We start from the raw sequence: 23,555 nt of genomic DNA, 5'->3' as shown, positions 1-23,555 counted from the left end.
TCTTCACACTGTTGTTTGGTTGAACCACGTCTAGTATGCCACTAGTATCCTACCTTAGCCCTTGAGTTCTAGATTATGGCTCTTAAAATACTAAATTATTATTATTTCGTATTGTATTTTTTTTTCTTTGACACTTTTGCAATTCATCTTTATTCCCCTCCTCTTAACTGTACTGGTCTGGACATGTTGGACTGCATGTACACGGGCCATGCTCACTGCCCATGTGGACAGTTGCTTTTTAAAAAAGGAAGAGACTGACCTCTAGCGTCCATTTATAGCATTGCCAGCGTCAGACTGTCGTCCTGCAAATTGCCACCAATCAATCGAGCAAATGCAAGTGTTTGGGTGAAGAGATGCTAACAACATTTGTGCATTTTTTTATGTTTGGGCATCCTGTTGAAATATAACTTGAAAGGTTCACTAGTTTAAGAATTGCGACAGCTATTAAAACAAATGTGACAAGTGGCCCCACCAGAAAGAAAAAGTGCTTTTGAGAAAGGCAAAGTTAATGGTTTTTGCTGAGCCCCAACAGTGGCCTCACACAATACAATATGGCAACAGCCTCACTCCTACCAATGCTTCATTCGGTCACAACAAAAGCAACAACAACAACAACAACAACAACAAAAAACCAAAACAAAACTATAACTCCCATAAATCCACCCAATTTTCTAGCCTCTTCTAGCTAACTTTGGGCCCGAGCTGAGAGTCAAAACAAGAATGTCAGAAAAGTAAGACAGGCCTGCTCTGCTGCACCAAACCTCACATCATAAGCATTTATTTGTTTATTTATTTAAAATGGAGGGACACATTTCCCACTAGTTGCACTGCAGCTGCCATGCCTCGTGCAGAAATTAGCGTTTTGACCACAACTGCTATCTTATGGCCTATACTTGTGTTGAAAATGGATGTTAAAAAAAAAAGGTTAAAAGACTTACCTGTGATCAACTTTTTATTTACCTGAAGCCACGTCTTGCTGCCCTTCTTTTCCTCTTTTCCCCATGTCATGGATTGGTGGCGACCAGCTCACTGTCATAGTGACCTTGGTGACACTGGACACCAGAACCTGGAAATCCGTGCCCGGATGTTTTGCGTAGACTTAAAGAATGAAATCAACATTTCGAGCCTTGAGGTAATTTTTGAGCAAATAATGAAGAGTAGGTTCACCGTAGTGCATTTTATGTTCATCCCAAAAGCCAAATATCCATAATTTTTTGGCGAGGAGAGGTAGTGTATGTTGGAAGTGGTTGACAGTGGTTAGCAGGGCCTGAAAGTCCTTCAATATGTGTGTTAGTGCCACCCACCTGTTGATCACCACTGCGGTGCTTTTCCGCTGTCCACTTGCAACCTCTCATCTTCCACAACCCATCGTCCTTCTCCCATGTAACCTTGAGAGGTGGCTTCCTTTTGAAAGGGATCTTAATAGTGGCAGTGTGGCCAGCCTTCACTGTTACAGGCTGGCTTGTTAACATGCCCAACACGGAGGAATCGATCTTCGGAGGGTCTGTGTAATAGAGTTTATGATTTTTTTTTCAGGATTTGTGACAGTGAAAATACATTTGCTGTCAAAATCACACGCACACACACACACACGCACGCACGCACGCACGCATACACACACACACACACACACACACACACACACACACACACACACACACACACACACATACGCAATAACAAGCATGGCTTCACTCGCTAGTCTCTCCCGACTTGGCTCTGAAGGTGTCTTGGCCTCATGAGCATCAGTCACATCTGAAAAAAAAAAGCTTGTCAACAGCTCCCTGATAACCAGACCTCACCTCTGTTTTCTAATTCTGCCCAACATCACACGACATCAACAGTTCCTCGAGGAGAAAAATGTCCAGTGGCAGGGCTTTTCTTTTTTTTTTTTTTTCTCGATAGTACTTATTTCATATAAATTAAAATTATAGTATCGTAGTTTATTGATCTATTTTCAATACTATTTCAACTCAGACTGATCATCAATGACATCATAATTATAAATGGCCACTGAGTTTGATTTTAAGTGGATCGAATGACTGTGATTGGCTGGCAACCAGTTCAGGGTGTACCCCGCCTACTGCCCGAGGGCAGCTTGGATGGGCTCCAGCACACCCGCGACTCTCATGAGGATAAGCGGATAAGAAAATGGATGGATGGATGGTTCGAATGAATGTAAGATTAATCCTTGACAAGTGGAATTTACATTGTTTCAACCAATGAATGTGAACATCCTCGGAGCTCATCTAACAATCCAGGTGAGGCTTCCCTTTCTCTACATTCTTCAGCTGACTGGTGAAGGTAATAAGAAATGGGGGTGGGGGGGGGCAACAACAGCACCCATTTGAGTATTTCAATCATATAAACTCAGTAACTATAAACAAAGGGAACAGCAGAAATTACTCTGTACTCACAAAGTATATCCTCATTAAAGAGGTAAAATAACAACTAAGGATTCCGACTCCGACTAATTAACACAACCTAAATTACTGTTCTGTCTTTCCTCCAGCCCCAAAGGACAAATGCGCTTGTGAAGATATTTACATGCCCTGGTGTGCATCTTTGGCAAGTCAGCATATTGTTACATGGCACTCTAACAAATGTGCTTGTTGTCACTGGGGACCTGGTTGGATTTCTTTCAACTCAGTATGAGGGAAAAACATTTGTCATGCTACTTCAATTGGAAGCTGAGATGTGTTTTGTTATTGAAGACCAAAAACTCTCATTTTAGGAGGGGAAATGCAACAGCGCATCTTCGATTGATTCTGGATCTCACGTTCTTGGAAATGGATTCTTTATGCAATTAAACATATGACTCAAACATTCTTAATGGGGAAATGGAGTACTCCGTACACTCAATGGAAAGGGGCACAGTGGCAGAGAGGTCTCCAGTGCTGACGGTGTCATCTCTCATAGCACCAACTTTCACAACTTTAATCTTCAATGTGTCAGTAAAACCATCTTCACACAGCGACAGGTCCAACTTTTCACCCTTTTTTACCTCCTTTCTCATGGCTGAAAAAACACAAACATGTTACTTTAAATTTATCAAGCTATATATTGTTTAGTCGTCATCAACCCATCTAAGAATATTTATGAAATTAATCCTAATGAAAATAGGGGGACCACATGTGATCGGAAGCCCCCAGCTGACTTTGATTACCAGCCAATCACAGGGCTCATAAATGTTCATGGCTTTGCTGTTCAGTGAAATAAATGGATTTAAGTCCCATCCAAAATAAACTCAAATGAAATATCATGTTTAACTGTAATTATCATTTATTTCATGGGACTTTCCAGCTTCGAATATTTAAAAAAATTCCAAGCTTAGCTTCCAATACAGGTTTTTTGGTAATTTATCAGAGATATTACACTCAATTGCAACCCCCACAAATGTACGTATTTCAGTGCTTGATTTGTAGTTTGGGATTATGATCAGGTACAAACCTTCCATGTTAGAGGTGCATTTATGTCCTTAGACAGACAGAACTCAAACACAGCAGTCTGGCGCTCTGTCACTTTCTTATGTTTGAATTTAGACAGGAATTCAAGAGGTACGTCTGAAAGGAAAAAAACAAAGGTTAAAAAAAAAAAAGTTGCCAAACTTTTCAGACAAAGTTGGAGATAATTAAATTTCCGGGGTGGGGGTCCGTGGAAATAGTGCTACATAGTAAGTAGAGACTGAATTGCAGATGTTAAATGAGAGGGAGAAAGAGTGTAGTCAAATAAAATCTTGAGTTGACGCAAAACACAGCTTTGGCAAACTCTGGGTCCCATTTTGTATTTGCTTCAAGGATGAAGTGTGGCTGACTATCTTTGGTCGCCAACCTGCAGAATGTAGGTGCTTGCGTCACTGAGGCTCATGTTGGAAATGCAGAGCATGTGCTTGGTTCCCATCTGTTTCATTTCATATTTGCCATGAGAATACTGCATGCGTAACTGTCCTGTGCCCTGAGATTCAAATGCCAGGACTGGAGACTGTGTACTCAGTGCACACAGTGTCATGTTTGTTTTGTTTTGTTCCAGCCCCAGCTGGGTTGAAGGGCATCTCCCTCCAGAAGGCTCAGTGGTAGAGTGGTCGTTTCCCAACCCAGAGGTTGGTTGTACAATCCCCGGCCATTGTCGAAATGTGCTTGAGCAAGATACTTAATCCCCAGTTGCTCCTGATGCTTCATCATCAGTCGGTGAATGAGGTTAACAGTGTGAAGCGGTTTGAGTAGAAAAGCGCTACACAAGTGACAGCCCATTTCTTCATCTTCTGCTTCCTCGGGATGCCTCTGAAGTCCCTGAAACCGTACTATGCATTCATCCTCTCATAGTCCTTCCTGTCAGCTCCAGACAAGATCTTCAGCATTTCCTCCTCTCTTTTCTCCACGTTGCTGCATAGAAAAGAAAAAGCAAACAGAAAGCATATTCTATTGTTTTTATTTGGCACAGTACCGTTTAGTGCCGTTTATTTCTCCAACTCCTCCTTGTAGCTGCTGTTTGCAAATATATATTGTGTTCATATGCCATGCAACATAATAGTGTGCAAGGTGTGAGGTGTGCGTGTTTGTGTGCGTGCGCACTACACACGAGTTGACAGCTCAGTCAGAGGCCTCTTCCTCTGCTGCTAGAACACTTTCACAGAGTAAAATCTTTAGATCTCATCCTGTGGATATTTATGGATACGTAAAGGGAACAAAAAATAAATAATGTGGAGGAGGATGAAAGAGCATTGAATGCTGACAGATTCTGGGAGCGCCAAAACCTGTAAAAGACAACCTATCGTTTCTTTAGCATCTTTTTAAAGTCCAATGCTGGATCTGAGAACAAAAATAAAAAGAATCTACTGAATTAAGGTTCAAACTGTGTCCTATTAAATGGTTGGACTCACTTTCTGTGACAGAGAGACCATGAATGGCATGTCCTAGCTCATTAGAGGCAATGCCTTTGTAGACATCGCCATCTGTCAGCTTTTCTTTCTGAAGGAGGTACGTATGGTGCTTCGTTACAATTAGCGTACGTACGAGCTCATTAATCACTGTCATTTTGAAAGCTGCTAACTGCAGTATTTATTTATGTCTGCAGATGGCAGTGCAGTGCCGGTAATGTCCTGGTGACTTTTCAAAGCGCTCCAACTTGAACATGTAGTCATCTCTCTCTCCACCAGGCAGATGGTAAATGGAGATGCATATGTCAGCAGCCACAAGTTAATTGCTTTATAGTGGCTATTTAAGCTTCACTTAAGATCACCGGCTGCGACAGAGTGGGAGCTAAATTAAATTCACCTTGGAGTGGTTCAAGATAAAGGGACCAGTGGTTTCCTTCCACCTATTTCTCATCCTGATGCATTGGATGCTGTCTTTGGACAGGACCAAGTTGCTAAGTACCACCACAATTTTAAAAATGTGGTTCCACGTTGGACTGCACAGCACACAAGTGGGTAGCATCTCTGCCTCACGGTTTTGAGGTTCGAATCTGTGTTATCCCCACACTGACGTGACACAGCTTCGTCCCCCATTCCACAAACATGCATGTTAGGTTAATGACTATAAAATGTCCATAATTTTGAATAAAAGTGTGAATAGTTGATCAATATGCACCCTGTTATTCTATCTATCTATCTATCTATCTATCTATCTATCTATCTATCTATCTATCTATCTATATGCATGTTAATTCAAAGCTATATTAATGCTATCCAGACAATAAATGCACAAAACAATAAATCAACAATGCAAACAAAACACTAGAGAAGAAGAATAATGTCTCTAACAAGCAGCCTGATTTTACATGATATGTAAAATTGTGGCAATTTGATAAATCACAGAAACACTCTATTGTGGCAAAACAATATAAAATATCCTCAACTGTTACCAAAAGAGAACAGATTCTGTGAGCTTCTTACCACACCATGACAAATCTGCAGTTTCTGTTTTTAGTCCGACAAGAATGAAGCAGTTGATGTTGTGTTTTTCTGAGAAGCCACAGCAAATTACCGTGCAAGGCATGGATATCACCTCTGCGAACAACCATTTAACACTTGGTGTAACGTGACAGCTTGTCATAAAAACACATTTGCATGCTTTTGACAGCTAAGAAAATACTTCCTGGTTCATAGAGATGGATAGAAGACAGCTGATACCATTCATGCCATGTTTTTTTTTTCAGCATTAGGAATAGTTAATACTGTATAGGCATGATGTGAGATGTGTGGGTGCCAGACCTTGACAATATATTCATTGTTAATGTCATCATAGAACAATTTTATGGCATGACGGTGAACTCCCACTGGCGCGCTCCCATCTGATAGCCTCTTGATCTAAAATTCATCTGTAGAGCCATATTGAATAGGCTGAGAGACCACCAATTTATACAGAAGTTACAAGCATTCAGATGAAATGGACAACAGACATGCTCTCTCACAGATTGTTTGTGTTGCCAAAGGTAGTTGGAGGGTCATTGAGAGTGGATTTGAAACACTTCCATCCAGAGAGACAATTTATCCTCTTGAATATTTTCAACCATTTCATCCAGTATGCCCCTGTGGAGTTAAACTATGTGAATGCTATGCAAGTGTCTATAATTAGACAAGAGCTCACAGTTGCTGTAAAGCAGGCATATGAGAGAAAGAAACAAACAAACGTTGAAATTGACTTGATGATGATTGGACTTCTTGGGCAGTAATGGGGTGTCGTTTTTCAGGACTCCCTCTCTGGCATATGTGGGGACTTAATGTCTCCATTACAGCGGATGTCTTGTGATGCACGCCAGGGTTGTCTATTAGAGAATGAAAGACATTTTACAGGGTCGTAAACAAATAATAACAAATATTAATGGATGTAATTTTTCTAGGAGCTTCAGATAATTAGGTGGGACGAGTTGAGGTAAATTCTCATCCTCAAGATTCTTCCCATTTAAGGTCCTGGGCAAGCCTTGAGAGACCTTTCGCAGCCTGGTGGAGCTGATGCAGGGACTGAAGGTGATGGAAGAGGAAGACGTCTGCATTGAACACAGCTTTATCTGATGTTCCTTCTGCTCCACTCCAATGCTATATATGTAGACCACAAAAATTGTCTGAGCTTGGGCCCTGCTGTGTGGAGTTGCATGACACACAGGCTAGGTTATTTGAAGACTCGAAATTGGTCATAGCAACGCGCACAGGGGTCAAACAAGTGTTGTCACAATTGGGATTAAGAGAATTTTTGGCATCGGCCATCACTTTTACATTCCCATTGCTCATTCACAAGGGTACGCTAAAATGTTGCACACATTTCCCTCCATAGTAATTGTCTTTAGCGTTATGCATCAAAAAATTATGCTCATTCTATAACCTTAGTCTGTGCAACCCTCTACTTTTCAGCAGGCATTCTAATGCCACACAATAACACAATCCCACGTTGCTTGTCAAGATCAGATATACATGATCATGAGCCAGTTAAAACAACAGTTCTTACACATGCTGTGTGAGATAAAGCATTTTGCTTACATCTTGTTTTGCTCTTTCTCCGGTTCAACATAGATGGTTCCATCATATTCTGCTCTTATCATTTCTGTTTCCCAAGCACCGCAGTCGGTTCTGCTTCTGCATGCATACTTCACACATGCACACTTGCAATAGCAGAGGGAAAATATGAGTTACATCACAGATGCTAAATGCAAAACACCGGCAAGAGTCAAGCTCCTTCTTGGTAATTAAAATGTGTTTATGGCACTCTTATGAAACTCCAAAGTATAGTCGGTATGTACTTGACACTATTAGGTACCACAGTGGCCTAATTTGATGACAGTAATGTTCTTTTTTTGACTGATATGATGATGTAAAATGTTAATTTAGGAATATTTCTCGTCACAGTATTAGTTTGTAGTGTTGTAAAATTCCACTACATTATATTGAGAGGTGTCTGTCATATTTATTCCCAGTACAGTGAAGTCACAAACACAGTAAAAAACATGTTGTTAAATGAATGCCTTTCTGAAAAAGAAAGCATTTGTCAATTTTCATCTTTTTTTTTTTTTTTAATATTGAATGCCATTTGATTGCACAGATGGACATAATGTTGTGCCCAGAGCGTGGAAAGCAACATTTATCAGTGATCGCCTCAATAGTGATAAATTAATCATTCCCGGCCAGGTGGCTGCAGGGAGTTGTTTTTCATGAAAGGTGTCAGAGCACAATTGTTATATGAACATCAACAGACTAGAGGAGCTAAAGAGTATGAAATAAGTGACTGTCTCACAGCAAGAGCAAAATCTGTTTTTCTTTTTGTCCAGTGTCCTTGATCACTCGATTAACTTACCCTCGCAGTTTCCAGGATGGCAAATTGCACCAAGTATTTTTTCCTCTATTTCTTCCAGAACCACAATTATTTGAGAAAAATTAGTTTCACCCTCAACCAACTTTCTTATAATAGCAAAGCACTTTTTCCCCTCAAAGCAGTCAGCTTTCCAGAGGTTTTTTGTTCAGCTTCCACCTGCTAAAAATATCCCCCAAGTGATGTTCTTAGTCCACATTCACACTGCTCCCCTCTTCTTAGTGTCCTGTCAGCTTGATCTCTTCTTGCTTCATTTTTCTTTTCCATTCTTTTTCCATGTTTTCTTTTCTTTTCCATTTTCTTTCTTCTTTTGGGTCACGGGGAGCTGGAGTCTGTCCCAGATAACTTTTGGGAAAAAGGCAGATGGCACCCTGTATTGGTCGCCTGTCAATTACAGGGCACATGTAGAGAGAGACAACCATTTACATTCACATTCACACTGGGAAATGAATCCACATTGTTTGCATTGAAGTCAGATGAATGTACCACTCAACTATCAATATCAATTTAAATGACACTCAGGAAGAGCTACACAGAGACTAGTGGTAGAATCTGGAGGAGAATCACATAGAATCCATCCACACATTTTCTATACCACTTGTCTTGATGAGGGTCACGGACATGGAGCCTATTGCAGTTACTGGTAACTTGTGGTGGAAACACCTTGGACTGGTTGCCATCCAATTGCAGGGTACATATTAACAATGAACTGTTTACACTCTTACAATTTAAAAATTTCAGTATACCTAAGCAGAGTACTCGGGCTGCCCCCTATTCCCCCCCCCCCCCCCAAAGAAAAAAGATAAAAACATGCAAGCACCGGGAGGATAAGGACATGAAAACTCCCACAGTACAACAAATTGTTGTAATTTATACATCGTTCCCCTGATTTGATTGTAAATACTCGCAGATTAAAGCTCAAAATCTGAAGTTAAAGTACACTTTGTTCATTTCACTTCAATTTAATTGTGCTGGTGTGTTTAGGGTCAAAAAATGAGAATTGTGTTGACGTTCCAATATTTATGGATCTGACTGTAGAATACAGGAAAAAAATGAGCAATATGGTCGATGACTGCACCTCCTGCCCGAATGCAGTGTTGCCGCTGGGCAACAGTGCAAGGTTGATGTGCGTCGAGAAATAAGCGCTAGACAGAGCACCCCCATTGAAAGTGCTTTCCTCTAATTCTCTGTGCCACACCTGGCTGTGGCATACTAATGATGGAGAAGTGACCTACATTTCCCTCTCACATCATATCACAGATCACAATGAAGGTGTTGCGAGGGATTTTTTTTTTCACTTGTGGCTGTGATCTCTGTTTATGTGTAAGACACAACACAGGGGTTATCATTTAGCTTAGAAATGGCAACCAAGAAACGCATATACCATATAATAACAATACTTCAAGCAGTCGATAAACAGACAAAAATGCATTCTTTTTTTTTAATGGTGTATTCAAACACATGCAAGTGGAGCACAATCAAAGAAATCTTGATGATTCCAGAGTCTGTGGTGTTTCATATGGAAGCAGCTGCAACCGTGTGATCTTTAAACTGCACTTCTCAGGGGACATCATTTTCAGATCTGTCCAAATGTTTTTGTAGGGAACAGCTGCTCACATATCCATGATGTGTCTGTTTGGTGTCTATACAAGTGTTGGTGGGTCCAATCAGATTGTACAAATTATCTCATTGATTTTTAAAACATGTTACATGGAATTTATTGGAAGTCAAGGAATACATTATGCTGATATGGCTAACTTCCTTTCTTGTTTGCAGCCCCCTCGGTGCTCACCCCTATGTACATTTAACCTCTTGCTTTTCTCTTTTATGGGGGGGAAGCAGTTTCCCTTCAGGGAAATTTGACAGGTACACCACCTTTCAACAAAAAGTACAGGTGGTCTCCTGGGATTCAGGAGGGAAAACTTCCTCTGAAACTCCATGACATTTAACTCAGGCATACCATCAAAGCACTAGCACTTTATGTAAAAGGAATATGAGAGGTTGTGAGAAACATTAGATACTGCTAAACAGGAAGGCAGGTACAAGTGCTGTAGTGGCAACCAAATATTTAAGGAAACAACTATTGTTAAATTTACATTAAGAATTGATTAGGCGGGTAGCTCGGTGCGCAGCTGGTTAGTACGTCGGCCTCACAGTGCAGAGGTGCAGGGTTCGATTCTGTCTCCGGCCTACCTGTGTGGGTTTTCTCCGGGTACTCAAGTTTACTCACACATTTCAAAAAGAAAGATTAATGGAACACTCTTGTCCCTAAGTCTGAGTGTGAGCACGGATTGTTGTTCGTCGATGTGTGGCCTGCAATTGGCTGGCAACCAGTTCAGGGTGTACTGTACCCCGCCTACTGCCCAAAGACAGCTGGGATAGGGTCCATCACCCCCCGCGACCCTTGGATGGATGAATTGATTCAGCAAAACAAAAAGCTTGTCATGTCCGTTAAGTTAATATTTTGGTCCAAATTTCCTGTCAAAATGAAAAGGACAAATATACAGTATTTTGCAAGAAACATGGAGCGCATATTAATTGCTTTAGTGGGCCACATAAAATGACATGGTGGACTGTTCAGCTTCGTGAGTTTGACATCCAAGTTCTGGGGGGAAAGTAGAAAGATTACCCACAGACACAACATCATATTGGAGAAAGGCTTTTTACAATAGTAGTAACCACAAAGGGTAGACCGCTGTCTCAGGTCCGCTCACTTTAATAGCCTGCTGTCCCAGTATTTATGCTCATATTTTTGGCTGTGCATCAAAGCATGATCAAAACACATCACAGCAAGCAGGACGTTCCCTCCATGCTGTGCACTTGATGTCTTTAATGCTGCAGAGTAGTGCAGCCTCTTTTGTATTTTTTGTGTTCTTCCACACTGAACCATGGCAACACGCCACAGCCCGCTGGGTTTATCAGCTGAAGGCAGGCCATCACACTAAATGTATTTAATGAATGAGGACTAGGAAGCAACACTGTGTTGTCCCACAAACACCTTCTCCTTGCTGCGGCACTGTGTCCACATGTCATGAAACTTAAAACAGAGACACTCCCCTGCTGAGATTGTGATGCTTGCCTATTGTTGGTTAACACGGAATAAGTAAAACAACAGAATGCACATCGGGTGTTAAAAAGCGAATCACAACCTTACTGGTGGCACACTTTGAGTGACTTTCAGACATGTTTTGTGTTTGTGTCATTGATTTCCCTGGTAGTCTGTATTCACTGCAACAGCCATTGTGAGGTGAACACTATCTATCTTAAGATCAATGGCCCATTGAAATCACCAGGGACAGATGGGGGTTTTAAATTATTGCTAAATATATTTTAGAATATCAAATAAAGGCTGGAAGGGCTGAACTAGGGCTACACAGGTTTCTGACCGGACTCCCCCCCCCTCCCCGCCCCAACCCTGGTGTAGCACATCCCTGGAGGTCACGCAATATGTCCTTTTTCCCCCCAATTCTATCCAGATGAATTGCAATGCTTTTCATCTGTGTAGTGTTTGCACCGCCGATTACAATATTAATCCACACACACCAAGGATTATGGTGTGATAGGGAAGGCACATCTGGGACAAATTGAGGTCGTAGTCTTGGACGTCAGGTTTGCGTCCTTTTATCCTTTGTCTGGATTTATAAAGGCAGTACTATCCTAGCATTGCTGCAGAAGGATGATTGGATTAAGAATAAACCACATGCATGGTGTAACATGGCCAGGAAAAGATCACACAATTTCACTTATATGAATGCTGAATGATTCAAGTTATTTCTTTCTTCTTTCAATGTCGACATTGACACAGAAGTGGTTTATTTAAATTATTTAGTATTCTCTCACGAGGGGTATAATGTTACTGTGGTTTGTGCTCACTTTACAGCCAGAAGGTTTGAAATAGCAGGATGGGTGTGGATGGGAATTGCCATGTTCTTATGCTTAGGTCGGTTCTCCAGTGCTCTACCTTTCCTTTGTGATGAAAACAATCCATTGCAAGTTTACTGATCAATGAAGGATGCACCCACCTCCTACCACGAGTTGCTTGTAAAAAAATCAAGAAATACAGTGTCAATATGTGAAGGATGCTGTTTTTTCTGTTCCCTCTACCATACACGAAAAGGGGACAGTATTATAATGTCTGCAAAATCTGATGCGCCATTTCATGAGCTGAATGAAGAGTTATGCTTTTAGAAAGATAACAATGGTCAGTTTTGATTGACACTATCTATATATATTTAAAATATTTTGCTGTCATTATTGATAGTCATAATATGTATTGTGACCCCCCTCATCTGGGGCATAAGTGATCAATGAGGTTCAGTTTACTTACTTGTTTACTACAATTTGGCCAAAGGGAGGCAGCATTGCGCACATAACCTGAGAGCATCCCGCTAGAGTTTTGCCACCCACTCATCCCTACACTCACTACCTCGTACGTAATTACCTTTAACGAGCAGCCTAATGAGTTGCAAAGTGGAGCAATAATTTTATCCGTTGCTTAAATTTCCGACGCATACTAGAAAGGCAAAGTTTTGTGTTATAAATTATAAGGTGAAATTAACTGGTGATATGATGTACAAGTTATAGTTCTAAATAGGTAGCGGATTACATTTCTTAAAACATACATCATAGTCATAAAAAGTACAAGTGTATTTTATTGAATTAAAGATTAACATGCACTGATGTCAGCGTATGGGTTTCATTCAGATCGCTCCGCTATTGGATAATGAACCGCACTACTCAGAAAACAAACAACAACGGTGATAATGCATTATAGCTCCGCCTCTTTGACCAATTTTCTGCGTTTTAATTGGCTGTTGAACGTGCCACTCTCCATCTTCCCAGGGTAGGTTGCTCTGCACCTTTCAGATGCTCAATTGATGGGCGTAGAGCGGCTACATTTACGCTTTTTATTAAAACTAAACAAAACCACGTTGTGTCTAGTTTGCAGAGCTTACTTGCTGCAGTTGCACCCCCACGAAGCTCGTCATTTTTTTTTCTTCGCGACACGCCGTGGCCAGCGGATTTGGACGACGCTATCCGCTTCATGACATTTTTACCGAGAAAAGACGCTGCACGTCTACAGTAGCTCTAAATCCTTTTAACCACTTTCCAGCACTGATGTACTTCTTTTGTTGCCATCTCGAGGCACAACGCGGTTGCCTTTACAATCATGGGTGAAATGCACCTGCCGCGGATCGGAGTCTTTGGAGCACAATGCAATCTTCACCGTGGATTTTAAATCGGATAACCCGAACTGAATGTTTTGCTTGAAACGAGATGGCACATGCCCAGTTAATGTGGTGCATGTGTGAAGTGTTGTGCTTGGAGCCGGGCACGGTGACAGCTGAGTGCCCCTCCTCTCACGGGACTTGAATAAAAAGGCGCTCCCTTGCTCCGGTCTCACTTTCACAAGCTTTCCCACACTCAAGATGGAGCTGTGACATGTTGACACCTCTCCTCATCTGGTTACTTTCTCCGCTTACTCCAACGTGGGACATCCGCTCTGCAAGTGTATGGCACCAAACCGTGCTCCGCTCCGCGACATTTCCACACAGATGATCCTGCGATATTCAGTGAAGGACTGAGCCACCGGGAGGATTTGTGTAGATTATCGCCAGACTGCTATTTTGTTCCCAGGCTCACACTCCTAAGCGAATTTAGCGGCTTTGAACCAGCTGCCTTTTCCCCGCTGGCCCACGCCAGGTCGTGAGGCTTTATAACAAGAAAGCCACATATGTGGTTTCAGCCCTTAGCGGTCTCATATAGCGCTCTCGCCGCGGGGGGGAATGAGACCACTACCCACGCTATTGTTCCCACGATGAAGGCAATAATGGCTCGAGGAGTGTAAAACCACCTTGGACATCGCGCCCGAGCTCATCCACACTCTTCTCCGGATCCGCTGTGACTCTCTCTCGGGCCGCTACCCGGAGGATGTTGGACTCAGGATGCTGCGCATCCCCGTGAAGAAGATACGGAAGCAGTTTAAGCTGCTGCTGCTACTGGTGCTGCTCACCTCCGCCGTGTGGTTCACCTACCTGCACATACACCAGGGCAAGACAATTAAACTCCACTTTAACTACGGAAAAGGTAGGATCGAATCAGGACTACTTGCACAATTTTATGATACTGAACGCAAGAGCGGTTTCAACAAGTTCGCCTTTTCGAAGACACTCATGCTCAGTTGTTTTTGAAACAGAACGATATTCATTTCACTAAAGAATGCAATTTCTGTATAAATTGTGATAGTTGAAGAGGTGACGCTGAACTGAAAATGCTCTGGAATTACTTACATTTTTGCAATGGAGAACATGAGACTTGATGCTCCCCCAACGTGGACTCCCTATATGAAGTGATTTTTCACAAATACCTCCTTATGTGTAAAATCACGATATAGAATTTCATACAGAGGTCCCATGCAAGGTGTCCTGAACGAGCTGACTGTTTTGAAATTCGAATGGTTTGAAATGGTCAAGAAATATGGAGAGAGGAGGACCATGTGTAAATTACCTGTTAATTTCGAAATTGTATCGTGAAAGGTATGGAATGTTGGGAATGTGGAAATTACTGGAAGTTGGAAATAGTTCCCATACGGTTTGATGCTGGAGTGGGAAATAAAGGGGACTTTTTTTTTTTTTTTTTGTCAAATATCACATTTAGAATGTTTTCTATTGTGTGTGTGTGGTGGGGGGGGGGACTTTGGAATCTGGAGAAATTGGGTTTTTGGGGCATGGGGAAAATAATTGCTTGGATGTCCTGAATGAGGTGAATATGTTTAAGTTGAAATGGTGTGAATCAGTGGACATGTGGATGGGGTAGAGTGGTGAAAATTGCCGGAATAATAATAATCATCAGGCATTTTTTTCTGGTCCAAAATAACGTGAATGCATTTCAACATTCACCCATGTTTGATGGGTGTAGTTGACAATGGCTTTTATTGTAGACAAGAAAATACATCAATGTGATTCAATATGCCATTGTCAACTGCAAAAAAAAAACTCAATCCATCCATTTTCGAGCTCGCCTACCCACATTTGGTTGCGTGGGTGTTGGAGCATAACTCGGCTGACTTTTGTCAAGCGGCAGCATACACCTTGGACTGGTTGCCAGCGAATTATAGGGCATATAGACAAAACAACATTGCTCTCTCGCATTCACACCTATGGACAATTTTGAGTATTGTGTCAAACTGAAGGCCTGAGGGACAGATTTTGCACGCCATATCATTTTATCGGAAAGACCAGTATAGAAAAAAAGCCTCTATTGTCAATATGGGCAGATGCTACAAAATTAGGATGCTATTCAAGGTTTGTGTTTCAAGAATGGAAAATGCATACAATCATAAGGTCCAAATGGCAGTGAGGTACACATACTATATGTAAAGTAGTAGCGAATGAATATAGTAAATACAAAATTTGCAGTTCAAATGTCAGCAAGGTACATGTTATATGTACAGTACAATAGCAGCAGAGTCGGGACATTGAATGTTCAAACTAAAACATTACTACATGTGCAGTGCAAACGGTTATACGGCACGTTATGTGTCCAGTGCAGCAAAGTCGGGCTGCCACAACTGATTATTTTCATAATCGACTGGCCACCGATTATTTTTGTGATTAGTCCACAAATCGGATCATATGTGAATTGCAGCTTATTGCACCAGCAAGCATCTGTTCTTATCTCACCATGATTAGCTTCCAGTTTTGTAGTTTTTCGCTATATGCAAACTAAAAAGAAAGACAATGTAGATAATAGTGCATTCAACTTTTAATACAATTTACTGCTTGCACCAGCGTTCATGGCATTTTTGGGTATGATGTTTGAGCGCTGTAAAATGGAACCAAAAACTGTGCAAAATGCAGCTGTTGTGAAAGCGCTATATAAATAAAAGTATTATATCAATAAAGATGTATTGTATGTATAGACTTGTTTAAGAACAACAAGGAAACCGGGAATAATGTATAACAGGTCTGTTTTTTTGTGCTCTTTTTGAAATGCTCTGTCCTTATTGCATAATCGACATTGTCTAACAAAATGCTCCAACAACAAACACCAATCCACTTTGTATTTTTATGTAGTTTACAAGCATCGGCAACACCATAACAAGTGTAACAACACCGCTTTAATATGGTCACTACGGTAATGCTTTAATATGCAACAGACACCACATTACAAATATAAAGGTCATGAATGAAACAAGCAACACAAATACTGGATTACTTTGTTGATATAATAATACATGGCACTGCACCTGGCTTTTCATCAATTGTTTTTGGTTCCGACACACCCGGACACGTTCGTCTACAATGACAGTCCCATTGCAGAACTTCATGCAGGCTGGAACAGTAACCTGGTGTTCAAAGGCACTCCACTCAGTCTGTGAGAAACGCTCCTGTACTTGAAGCAGGGCGTTCCTTGGGCTTGGTGTTGACGATTATAGGTCAGAGGGAGTATTAGCATCGGATGGTATAACATTAGTGTTGGCATCGGGTGGTATGTAAACAGCCGTGGTTAGCACAGCTGCTCTCTGGGCATTTAGAATGGTAGTGATTTAACTGTGTGTGTGTGTGTGTGTGTGTGTGTGTGTGTGTGTGTGTGTGTGTGTGTGTGTGTGTGTGTGTGTGTGCGCGTGCAGTTAAAGTATTTATTTGTGGATGTTATTGTGCACATTCATGCACAAACCATCCTCTTCTGCTGAAGTTTCTGTTAAGGCCCTGCTACTACAGCCAGCGACCTGCTAGCTTTATAGCCTGATTCTGAACGTGCAAATTTAGCTACATATCTGGTATAATGGAAACACAAGAGTCTTGGATGTCATGGTTTTCCCTGTTAGATTCATCTCTTTCGTTTTGTGAATTTTGGGTCTGGTGTTGGTGACAAACATACTCACGAGGGGAGGTTTGTACGACGGGCCCTCCCTTAGTCGGGCTAGCACATCAGAGAGACATCCCTGCTTCAGCATCCTGTCTCTCTTCTGCCTTCAGCACTTGTCAGCTCTGACAACAATCTGGATGTTGTGTGTGTGTGTGTGTGTGTGTGTGTGTGTGTGTGTGTGTGTGTGTGTGTGTGTGTGTGTGTGTGTGTGTGTGTGTGTGTGTGTGTGTGTGTGGTAGAAATCCTCTCATGAACAGTGAACAAAAACGCTAATTTTCTCTGGTCCATGCTGCGTATTATATTCATTAAGGCCTGACTGACTATGTAATTACTGAGTGGGTGGATGTACGACCATCACACACATACAAAAAAAAAAACAATCAAATGCATGGCCCATTGTATATATGTAATAATATGGTTAGGTAATTATATACATTTACATAGTTTATACATTCACTACAGATGTCTAAAGGAAACCAGACACCAGAGTGGCCCTGCCAAAAATGAATGAATTAATGAAAAAAAATGAAATTTTGAATCTCTAATTAACAGTCAACATTCATGCATTGAGTGCGAGTTTGACGCATGTCTGTCCGCTCTCATACTTTAATTTCTCACTGCAAGAAAGAGTACCACTTAAAAAAAAATCGAGTGGAACCAGGAGTTTACTTTTCCAGTTCTCAATCATTCGGAGTTGTAAATGTTGGTGCTTCATTTCAATGCTGTATTTGCATGGCTGGAGAAGGACCAACAGGAAATATTTGTGTGTATACAATGCGCGGCCCAATCCCCACCCCTGGAGCACAGGCACGGGCACACAGCAGCTTGTCAGGGGAGCAGCGGGCGGCGAAGGTCCCCACCAGAAGCTGCCGAAAAGGAACGAAGAATGACCAATAACAAATGTGTGAATGCGACGGTCAACAACACACATCTCGAATGACAAAGCAGAATGTGGCTGTCCGAACAGCGACACCGGTCAGAATTGGGTAAGTGAACCGAGTGGTAGACTAGTTGTTGCCCAACCCAGAGGTTGGGGGTTCAATCCCCGGGCATTGCAACCATGTCGAAGTGTCTTTGAGCAATAAACAGATCCCCAGTTGCTCCTGATGCTGCCTCATCAGTAGTTAAATGAGGTAAGAGTGTGAAGTACTTTGAGTGCTAAAGGTCAAAAGCGCGATACAAGTGACAGCCCATTCACCAAATGGATAAAAACGGCTGGATGTTGCTGCTTAATTCATATTCCACAAACGCGATATGAATCAGAATGCCGTGTTTACACGGGTGTTGGCGCATAAAACAAATTATTGTCACGAATAATTTGAACTTGACTTCCTCTTTAAACTCATTATTTTCAATTCAATTAAAAAAATTTCAATCATTCAAATCCAAAATTTCAATATAGCACTTATTGTTGCACCTCATTAGATTGCTCATGTGTCTCCTCTATGGCCAGTCAATGGAAGTGAACAGAAACATGTGGTAGGCTTACACAAGAGAATTGATGGCAAGTGTCGCCACGGTTATTCAATCAATACATTTTGTCACCACCCAAATATCAGAGGAAGCACATATAAGAGACGTGTTTTATGAATGAACATTTTTTTCATTAAACAGCAACGAGAAACCCACTGACTTGAAACAAAATAATCTAAGGCAGTGTTTTTCAAACTTTTTTGAGCCAAGGCACACTTCTTTCATTGGAAAAATCTCGCGGCACACCACTAGCTGAAAATGTGAAAAAAAAAAAAACGCTAATTTGAATAATTAATGTGTTATTTTGTTACTATAACCGTTTTTAGCATTGAAGAATGACATTATAACAGCTTGAATTGGAATCAAATGAGCACAAAGAATAAAGTATTTTCTCATCTTTCATATTTATTATTTCACCATCGTCCTGCATTCATGCGTCACAAATTCGCTTGTCTCTCATCTAAACACAAGGCAATTGGCTAGCTGTTGCTGCTCCCTAGCGGTATGGGAGGGTACTACACGATTAATTTCTGGGCGATAGACTGCACAGGCATACAAATTGTGGATATTTTCCCGCAGCACACCTGACAATGTCTTGCGGCACACTGGTGTGCCGCGGCACAGGGGTTGAAAAACACTGATCTAAGGTTCTGTGATGTGCTCATTGCAGCAAGCATGCCATTCAATGTGAAATACCTTGCAGGTGTGAAGATTCCATCTTTAAACTGCTGGCTCTTTTGACCGAGGATTGATTGCTATCATGCGGTGTGGAATAGAGGCTGCTGCTGCCGGTAGTTCATGATAAATATATAATGTACCCACTCCGATTACACATTTAACATGGAGCATATCAAGTGCAGCTGTTGGTGTAAAGTGATACACGATGATTAAGACGTCCCTCAGCGCGCGTGCGCGCGCGCGCACACACACACACACACACACACACACACACACACACACACACACACACACACACACACACACATACACACATTCATTTCCCTTTGTTACTTGTGATCTCGGCGGAAGGGTTTCCCTAACAGCTGACTATGTTGTTGAATTTTAAAAATGATTGTCGTATTTACCGTAAATGTCAACCCTTTTGTTTGGAACACAATCAACAAAAAGTTATTTTTCAGTTATTTTATAGTTGCTTAAAAAACAAACAAACAAACAAACAAAAAAAAAACGAGGTGTGTCGTTATGTCGCCAGATGTTTTGTAGTTGGCTACGGATTCAGGATGACGGCAGTTTTGTTATGCAAAACGAAACCGTATCATTGGAAAAAGTTCTACGTTAAAAGGTGCGAGATAAATCATCCACATTATCTCCTTATGAACGTCCGGTGAAACCGTCTGTCAATGGAGGAGCTTTCTGTGCACTGCAGGTCTGCGCGTGTCTAATTTACTGTCTTCCATTAAGCTGGCATCTGAGCAGGTCAACTCACTTAACCTCTTACGAATAACATGTCCCCTCTTGCACCAAGGGGGTTTCTAAGTGAGATGTAGCCATTACGGAAACCGGGCCTATAAAGAGCCATGTTAATATTCATAACAGGCTGTTTTGCAGTCTCTCCACATGAGTATTCATTGGTGCCTGACTTGGCGTGGGGAAATAATGAACTTCTTTTCTCTTACTTGAATGTTGAGGTGACAGCTTTCCACACCTCAGATTGCTCTGTGCCCAGGCCCGCTCACATTTGCATGTCAGTGGTTTGGTTCTCTGGCTGCTGTTAGTGTCCTCGGAGTATCTGGACTCTCAAGCTTGCCGTTCCCCAACGTTTATTCAGCCAAGACTCCCAATTTAAAAAAGAAAAACCTCAGTTGTGACTGTTTGTTCCTGGATTTTTCACTTGCTATGCGGTTGCAGTGGCCCTTTTAAGGTTCGTACTTCAGTCTGTCCTATAAGCTTGATGTCTCACAGGATATAAACTCGTGTTACTCAGTGACACGTGGTCAGTCCATCAAGCTCTCTTCGAGTCGGAATGTCAGCTTTCTTTTGTCTTCCGCATCCAGCCTTGCTCTCTATAGTTAATTTGTATTTTTGTGGCCTAAGACTTACCCTTCAACTTTCGTGTCATGCCTGCTTCTGGGTCCAAATTCCGCTCCTCGCGAGACAATCTCCCGCTCAAGTGTGAATCCTGAAATAATGATGTCCTTGCCTCAATTTACTTATTACTTGACTTGTTCAGTGTGAAATCAGGGTCTGTTTAAGTAAACACAAAGCTGATATGCTTGCAGGAAGCCATTATTTTGTTTTATGAGTATGGCTTTATTGTACCGGTACCTTCTGCCATCTAATGGAAGAGCATAGCCAGATGAAAAAATATCTCTATTTGTAATGAATAACTAATTTTCAGACACATTAAGTGACATTGGCAAATTTCCTGTGGCACCCCTGATGCTCCGCCATGGCATACAAGGGTGCGACAGCGCTAAGGGTAGAAACAACTGATTTGAGCTGTCGATGCCCAAATTCTTATTCGGACTTGAGGACTTACAAATATTTCAAATTTCAAATCTTGCATTTTAAATTCAACTGAATTACACCTGACTGTACTGTAGGGCAGTTGTATTGCCTCAGTAACGAGAGCCTAAAATCAAATAGCTTATTGAAAGAGAATCTTCCTGTATTACAGTGAATAATATACCGCTACAGACTTCTGTGGGATGAATTGTGGTTGTCTACAAACATGCATTTGTCGCTACTTTTCGGAAAATTATTCCATGCCCAGGAATATAATTTTAAATCATCTTCGGTATGTGAGGCTGTAATTTAATTTTGAGAAGAAATAAGCTGTGACTTATTCGGAGGAAAAACATGTCTGAGAAAGTTGTTTTCGTCCACAGTCGAGAGTGATTCACATTTCACCTGTGTGCAGATTTGTGGGTAAGCTTCGTCAACAACAAATCGCAGAGGGCACAAACTTTGAGAGAAGGCCTTCTTCCTCTCTGCAGATTGAAGTTGACAGGGCAAACCTTTTTCACTCAAAACAAACTGTGTCTGTTTATTCCTCTAAGTTAACACACATGGAAAATGGCAACATTTTTATCATATTTGGGGGGGAAATGCTTTTAGTGGTCTCTAAATCTTTGAATATGGAATACACATAACACATTTTTATTTTCGTCTATCCAAAATGTTGAGTTATGATTCAGAGTTAGTAAAATAATTGTTAATAGTTTGCTTTCTTTTCTCCAAGCAAGGTTTATGGAATACATACTTTTTTAAAGTATCCAATAGTGTTTCTGTGGGTTTTGGCGCCCTCCTACACCCTACAAACATGCACGTTAAATGAAGACTTCTGAATGTGTGGACTATATGTGCCCTGCAACCAGCTGACCACCTCCCTGCCTTTTGACCAAGCTCCATTTGGACAGGCTCCAGCTCAACAGTGATCCCAATCAGAACAAGCACTCGGAAATGGACAGGCGGATGTGTCTCAAATGTATTCTGTGTGAAATGAAATTCAAAAGTCATGTTCAGCACATCCGGTGTGCCGGAGATGCACTTGCAAACGACAAGGTCTATTTGACATAGGAATGAAATCAGGGGCATAGAGAAGTCATGAGATGACATTGAGTCAAATATGTTTTATGTATTAGCCAATAGCGAATGGAGCTGTGTGATAGAATAATCTGTTGTTAGATAAAATAATGATTATCCACTTTTTCCTGTGAAACTGCAATCCTGGACTGCTGATAGCACACATTGAGGGGTTCAGGATGTGCCTCTAAACCGAACAGAGTTTTAATACCAAGGTGAACCAAAGCCTTGTTTAGCAAAATTAGCACATCTGGTCTGTGGATGAAAGTTTGTGTCATAGTTGTTTCACACGTTGGTGTTGAGGGTGACTATGCGTGTCAATTACACAGTCTGCTGTCCGCTCCTTAATGAATTTAAGAGTACTGAGCATTTTCTAAAAGGGCCTTTATGCATTTTTTCACTGCTTTTCATGCAATACTCCAATCTATTTGGATTGGAGAAGCCTTTTAAGTATATTAATATAGTTTTCCGAATGTGCGCTAGCTCCACTGTCCTTCTATTTAATCTGAATTTAAATGAGGAACGTGTTGGCAGGCGGCACAGCGGTGCATATTAGATGAGTGGCACATTTATGTGACCACCCGGCTGCACAACAGTCCCCCTGTCTCTCAGCATCAACAGGTCCTCTGAGGAGGAGGGTGGCTGTGAATGCCTCATACAGGCTTCCATTGATTAGCTATCACATATAGAAGTTAACACACATCAAAACAAAAGTGGTTCTCGAAATTGCTCAATATCTTAATTTTTGTGAAACGTGACTTTAACGCAAATCAAGTTTGCTTGGCTGTACAGCAGGGGTGTCAAAGTCAAATGGACGGAGGGCCAGATAAAAAATTTTGCTGCAAGCCGAAGGCCGGACTGATTGAATGTTCATTGAAAATTTTAAAAATGACCACATATAGTTTATTGAACCAAATTTAATTGACTGAAAACCTAACAAATGCATTCCAATATGGTCAGATAAATAAAGCAACATTTTCTTATGGCTATGTCAGTAAACTTTAATTTTCAACAGGCACAAAAAAAAAATTACCTTTGTATAAAAATACCCATAACATGAAGGAAAAAGCCGGTGTTATTCAAGGCACTATCAATAGTCCATATTTTCTCTTTTAGCAAAAGTAGGCTAAAATTACTTAAAAGAAAAACAAATCATAGGACAATAATTTTCGATCATTTACTCGAATACAACATTTTTAAAACATAATTGGATTGAATTACAATAAAATAAAGTGCAAAAAAGTATAAACCAAAAACAACACTTTCTTCAAGGAGAAGTAACAAGCAGCGAAAGCAAATATACTTTAATTTTTAAACTTGAACTGAGTAAAAACTCTTCATATGTGATTGCACAGTATATTATAA

General features: G+C 41.1%; 1 protein-coding gene across 1 annotated transcript in view; it reads left to right on the top strand.

Moving 5' to 3' along the window:
• Window positions 1-13,134: 13,134 nt before the first annotated feature.
• Window positions 13,135-23,555, top strand: part of b4galnt4a (beta-1,4-N-acetyl-galactosaminyl transferase 4a) — a 153,266-nt gene continuing 142,845 nt past the window's right edge. Inside the window, exon 1 of the mRNA XM_019894248.1 lies at window positions 13,135-14,387. Within this exon, the coding sequence (XP_019749807.1) occupies window positions 14,246-14,387 (142 nt within the window). The 5' untranslated portion in view covers window positions 13,135-14,245. The remainder of the gene's footprint in view (window positions 14,388-23,555) is intronic.

Source organism: Hippocampus comes, unplaced genomic scaffold, assembly GCF_001891065.2.
Source record: "Hippocampus comes isolate QL1 unplaced genomic scaffold, H_comes_QL1_v1.1 scaffold104, whole genome shotgun sequence".
Classification (NCBI taxonomy): domain Eukaryota; kingdom Metazoa; phylum Chordata; class Actinopteri; order Syngnathiformes; family Syngnathidae; genus Hippocampus; species Hippocampus comes.
Note: the sequence above shows the minus strand (reverse complement) of the source record. Positions and strands in the feature narration are given on the sequence as shown.